Below are 5,348 nucleotides of genomic sequence, written 5' to 3' on the forward strand. Positions count from 1 at the left end.
TCTAAAAAACTAGTGTTTAGGGCAACTGCGTAAACGTCAAAGAAATTACTAACTGACGCTAAAGATTAAACTTTTCGACAGCTGTTTATAAAACTTAATAAAAATAAAATCAATTATTTAAATTTTATTACACGAGTGTTGTAATATAACCCTTCAGTTCAGTGAGATTTTTTTAAATAAATCAATTTTTTTTGCTTCACAATTATCTTTTCTTTTATACTCATTTCTAACGAAAAACGATACATTTAATTAACTTGAGTCGTTTTATTTTTAAAGTTTAATAATAATTATGGTATCTCAGTTTGCAAATATTTCTATTTATTCTATATTTTATCCTAAAATTAGTAGTGTAAGATGCGTGCTATCTTTTATAATATACTTCTACCGAAACTCAGATGTTATTGTACAGAAATTAGTTTTTTAATATTTTGAAAATCTAAGTTTTGTCCCCATAACTTTATTAACTTAAACTTTATTAAAAGTTAAATTAATAAAACAAAAAATAATTTAAAAACACGCAATAAATTTCTTTCACGCAAGAACAAAAGTTTTTACTTTGTAAAAACGTTTAAAATAAACTTAGAAACAAAGTTTGCCTAATATAAATAAAGTAAAAAAAAAAAGATTGACAGGAAATCAAGTACAGCTTAGGAAAATATTGAACAATTTAAAATAATGTTATTATTTTGTTATATTAGAACTTCTCGTAAAAGTAAAAAAATACAAAATTAAGAATAGCGCTTCTCTACTGTTGGATTGGAGGGAAATTGTTAAATACAAATGCTCACATCTCTTCAACCAGGTTATAACCTTTAAAACGATGAGTTTACAACAACTTTAAAAAAAAATAGTGTTATAGGGATACGTAAGCTCCATAAAACTGTAAAAAAAATCTAAAAACTATTAATATATATATATATATATATCCAATTTTATATTTAATTACTGAATTTTATGTTAACACCACCACCCGTGGGCATAAACCTTGTAAACTTAATATGAATAAGTTTTTACGTAATCCGAAGTCACTATTGTTTATTAAAAAAAAATAACAATAAAGTAATTTTGATATATAATATAAATAGTGCAATGCATTAAATAGACACTCGCTTGTGTTAGCTTTCCCACCAAACCAAAAATTGACGCCCGCCTTAAGGGAGCAAAACAATTTGGAATTATTACAAAATAGAAAACCCAATTTATACCCAATCGCATTTTACGCATATAAATTTCCCAAAATAGTAGCTAATAAATTGATCTACTTATGTTGAAAAATATGTAGGTTTCTAATATTTCAGGTAGAAAATGGTATATACTATAGTTTTTATGAGACACGGAGAAAGCGAGTGGAATCTCTCAAATCGCTTTACCGGCTGGGTTGACTGCAAGCTTTCGGAAAAAGGAGTTCAAGAAGCTATTGAAGGTGGCAAACTGATAAAGGAGCACGGTTACGAGTTTGATCTTTGTTATACTAGCCTACTCAAAAGAGCTATTACCACTGCCAACTATGTTCTGGAAGTATGCGATCAACTCTGGATACCTCAATTTAGATCTTGGAAGTTAAATGAAAGAATGTACGGAGCTCTTGAAGGTTTAAATAAAAGGGAATGCGTAGAAAAGCACGGCGAAAAACAGGTTATGGAATGGAGACGTTCTTATGGTACACCACCACCAGCTATGGCTGAGGATTCCGAACTTAACCATGCCTTTGAAAGAAAATATGCTAATATTGATGGAATAGTTCCTATGACAGAATGTCTTAAAGATTGTGTAGAACGAGTGGTGCCCTTTTGGAATACCGAAATTGTTCCTGCTTTAAAAGCTAACAAACGCATCTTTATAGCAGCTCACGGTAATAGTTTAAGAGCTTTAGTTAAACATTTAGATAACATTTCCGAGAAAGACATTGTTAATCTAAACATACCCACTGGTATTCCGTTGGTGTATAATCTCGGTGAAGATTTGTTGCCCATCCCCGTGGAAGATAAAAAGTACTCTCCCTTAACAGGAACTTACCTGGGGAACGAAAATGAAATTAAAGCAAAAATAGAGGGAGTTGCCAACCAGGCTTCCAAGAAGTAGAAAGTTTAATAAACTTTACTGTAAGAATATAAACGCAATAAAGGTCAAGGCTTGGTCTATAAGCAATATAAATTCCCTACAATTAATAATACCTTTTATAGTAGTGTTCACCTAAATTAATATACCTATTATAACTTTTTTAAAATAATTCTCAAAGATACCTAACAACTAAACACGGTATAGAGTGTCAATCTATAATGTATTTTAAATCTAATATATGTTTTATAAATTCTTCACCTTTATAGTTAGTAAATGAAGCAAGTAAAATAATTTTAACAAAATTTATTACAAGGACTTGTTAAAATTGGCTCGTGCTAATACCCTTCATTAGAATATAGCGTTATAGTCTAAAAAAGTGATGATATTCTGAGTGACAAAAACTATATTTAACGATTATGGTGTTGTGAATCAAAACCATTATGTTGCTGATGAGACGGATAATTAATGGAAGAGTCGTAATAAGGCAATTGATGGGGATTGGGAGTCGCTACAGGCAAGTTTATACGAGGAGGGAAGTAGGCGCAAAATGGCGGATTCTGAACCGATAATTTTGGGGGGAAGGGCAACGATTGGACCCCAAAATAATTATGTTGGTAAAACTGAAATAAGGGGATCGACTGCGGATTCCACTGAGGAGACGGAAATGCAGGCAACTGCGGGGGAGGACCACAACGCGGACGTGTATCATAAACTTCGCTGTGCTGCTGCTGCGCCGGAAGACGAGAATGGCTATAATGGCCGTGTGCGTTGGAAGATTGTAAAGTGGTGTAAGAATTTTGGCAATGAGGGGTATCGAGATCTTTATATTTGTGATCTTTTTCTAGGGATCCACCGGTATCTATTTTTTTCTCAAATTTCTTTCTAAAAAAGTTATATAATTAAAATTAGATTTATATAATAATAGCAATTAATAACTTTAACTTCTCTTTTTTAGCTAAACGCTCCTTTTCGTCATCAGAAAATTCGATAACCTTTGTGAAAGAAAATTAGAATAAATAATAAAAAGTATTAAGGGTAAAAATAATGTGCACCTGAATCAATTAAAGAAATGGAATTCTAATTTTAATAAACAAAGATTTTTAATTAACTATAATTAAAATTTTATTTTTTTAAAAGTAAAAATTAACTAGATAATAAAAAGTGTTTCGCAATGAATATAAAACAGTAATAGCTTACAATATATCTATATATAATGATATAATACGTTAAATAGGGATTACCAAAAAGGTGTATAAGCTAGTTTCAAAAATAAATAAAAGTCAAAAAATAAGGAAATTTTGTATAAAATTTAAAAATTGTAATAAAAAATTGCGAAACTATTAAATCACCAAAAATAAGTTAAAATAAAATTTAAAAAAAATAATAATTCTTTTAACTTTCACAAAAATTAAATAGTTCACTTTTTTAAAAATCATCAGACTTTATTACTCTTAATAAATGAACTTAAAAATACACTTTAACCTAAAAAACGAAATTTTAATAAATTATTCTTAAAAGCCTTAAAAATTAAAAAAAAGAAATATATATTTAAAAAATAAAACTTTATAAAAAAATATTTCTTTAAAAAAGAATTTATTTACAAGTAAAGGATTAATAGATATAAAACACATAAATAATAAGCTTCCTTATAGATATTAATGCTAGCCTAATTTAAATCTAAAAGTAATTCTCCAATATTAAAATCTAATATTTATAATAAATTTTTTTTAAAAAATATATTCGTTAAGGCAGTTATAAAAAGAAAATAATTCCAAAAACATAAAAATTCTGATGTAAGTATTTTTTAATTTATAAAAAGGATTTATCTTTATTATATTATTAAATAAAAAAATACGTCTTCTGGAGGTTCTTCATCATGATACCAAGAAGCATCGGAACCTTTAAAGTTTTTTAGTTGCTCTGAAAATACAAAAGATGTCAACTGTGGAGAATTTGCTACAAAGTAGACAAAAATTGGATCTACGTGGGCTGCGAGCTTAAAAACAATTGTTTCGTAAATATGTAAGTATTATAAAGTATATACTTTTTTTTCCAAAGTTTCAAAATCTATAGATTGTTTTTCTCTATTTACCCTTAAAAGATAGAAAGGAAGATCCACGGGCCCAAAGACATCAAAAATCTGAAAAAATAAATAACAATAGCAAGAAAGTAATAAATTAGTAGCAACTTACCTTCCCTATAGGAATTTTATCTCTAAGAAAAAGTATGGTGTCCACATCCAAAATGGGGATCTTGCTGAAGCTCTGAACCACAATATTTTCTTTAACTATACTTAAAATTTGACCTAACTCTTTTAATTCAGCATTCTCAGGAACTTCAATTACAATTGGCTCGGGTAAGCTTAAATCCTAAAATTATAAAGCAGTGCATATGTATAACCAAAGAATTGTAAATAATAAATAATACGTCTAAAGAAGTTTCATTCTTAGTCTTTACAGGAGTGAAAGAAGAATTATTATAAGAATCAATTTCTTCAAAACATAAGGATTCCATAGATTGAAAGTCAAGTGAATCTACGAAACTTTCATCGCTTGAAGTTTCGCTTTCTTCAACTTGAAAACAATTCTCAACGACATCAAAATTATCTTCGTTATCAAGCGGTTCGGATTGCGCAATTCTCAAATTTGCTTCAAATTCTACAGCAGTAGTTCCTTTGTAAATATTTTCAGGAATGAAATCTTCCATAAGAGCATCAACAGTAGAGTTTTCACCGTTACAAGAAGAATATATTGAATTTCTTTCATAACTGGAATCGCTTTCGGTTATAGGAATTGGCGCTGTACCCAAATTTTTCTCTATACAAGTACCGAAAGTTGGTAACAAATTTTCACATTGTGAAGAAACTGAACTTATATCTTCAAGTTTATTGATAATACTTAAATCTTCCATTTAAAGAAAATTATTCGTTCAATTCTACTAAGTTTTTTAAATAGTGTCTGAATTAAAAAATTATGCTTCGCACAGATTCAATTGTGATTAAAAAAACAGAGAATAGGTCACGTGTTAATGTCCTAGTTAACAATTTTCAATCGGAATTGATATACAGCAATACAAATGAAATTTGTAAGGCAGTTAAAAAAAATTTAAAGATTTCAATTGAGTTAATATCAATTAAATAATATGAATAAAAATTTGATATAACTTAATACCAGTGTTAGTTTTTAAATTTATGGTAGTCAACTTGTCGAGGGTTACAAGAGGCACGAGGGATTACAAACTTAGGAAAAGATGCATGTGTAAAATATTTTTTAGACGGGCGTGTCAAT

General features: G+C 28.7%; 1 protein-coding gene across 1 annotated transcript; it reads left to right on the forward strand.

Annotated features, from left to right (window-relative positions):
* The first annotated feature begins 1,305 nt into the window (after positions 1-1,305).
* On the forward strand, positions 1,306-2,144 carry LOC135146344 (2,3-bisphosphoglycerate-dependent phosphoglycerate mutase-like). Its single transcript, XM_064078510.1, has one exon. The coding sequence runs from the start codon at positions 1,306-1,308 to the stop codon at positions 2,080-2,082; it is 777 nt and encodes a 258-aa protein (XP_063934580.1). The 3' UTR covers positions 2,083-2,144.
* Positions 2,145-5,348: the final 3,204 nt, after the last annotated feature.

Source organism: Zophobas morio, unplaced genomic scaffold (genome assembly GCF_036711695.1).
Source record: "Zophobas morio isolate AGI-343-1 ecotype UQ-CSIRO unplaced genomic scaffold, CSIRO_AGI_Zmor_V1 ptg000223l, whole genome shotgun sequence".
Classification (NCBI taxonomy): Eukaryota; Metazoa; Arthropoda; class Insecta; order Coleoptera; family Tenebrionidae; genus Zophobas; species Zophobas morio.

Bases quoted from the DNA above. Each gene is read 5' to 3' on its own strand.
- LOC135146344 (XM_064078510.1), top strand. From the start codon at position 1,306: ATGGTATATACTATAGTTTTTATGAGACACGGAGAAAGCGAGTGGAAT.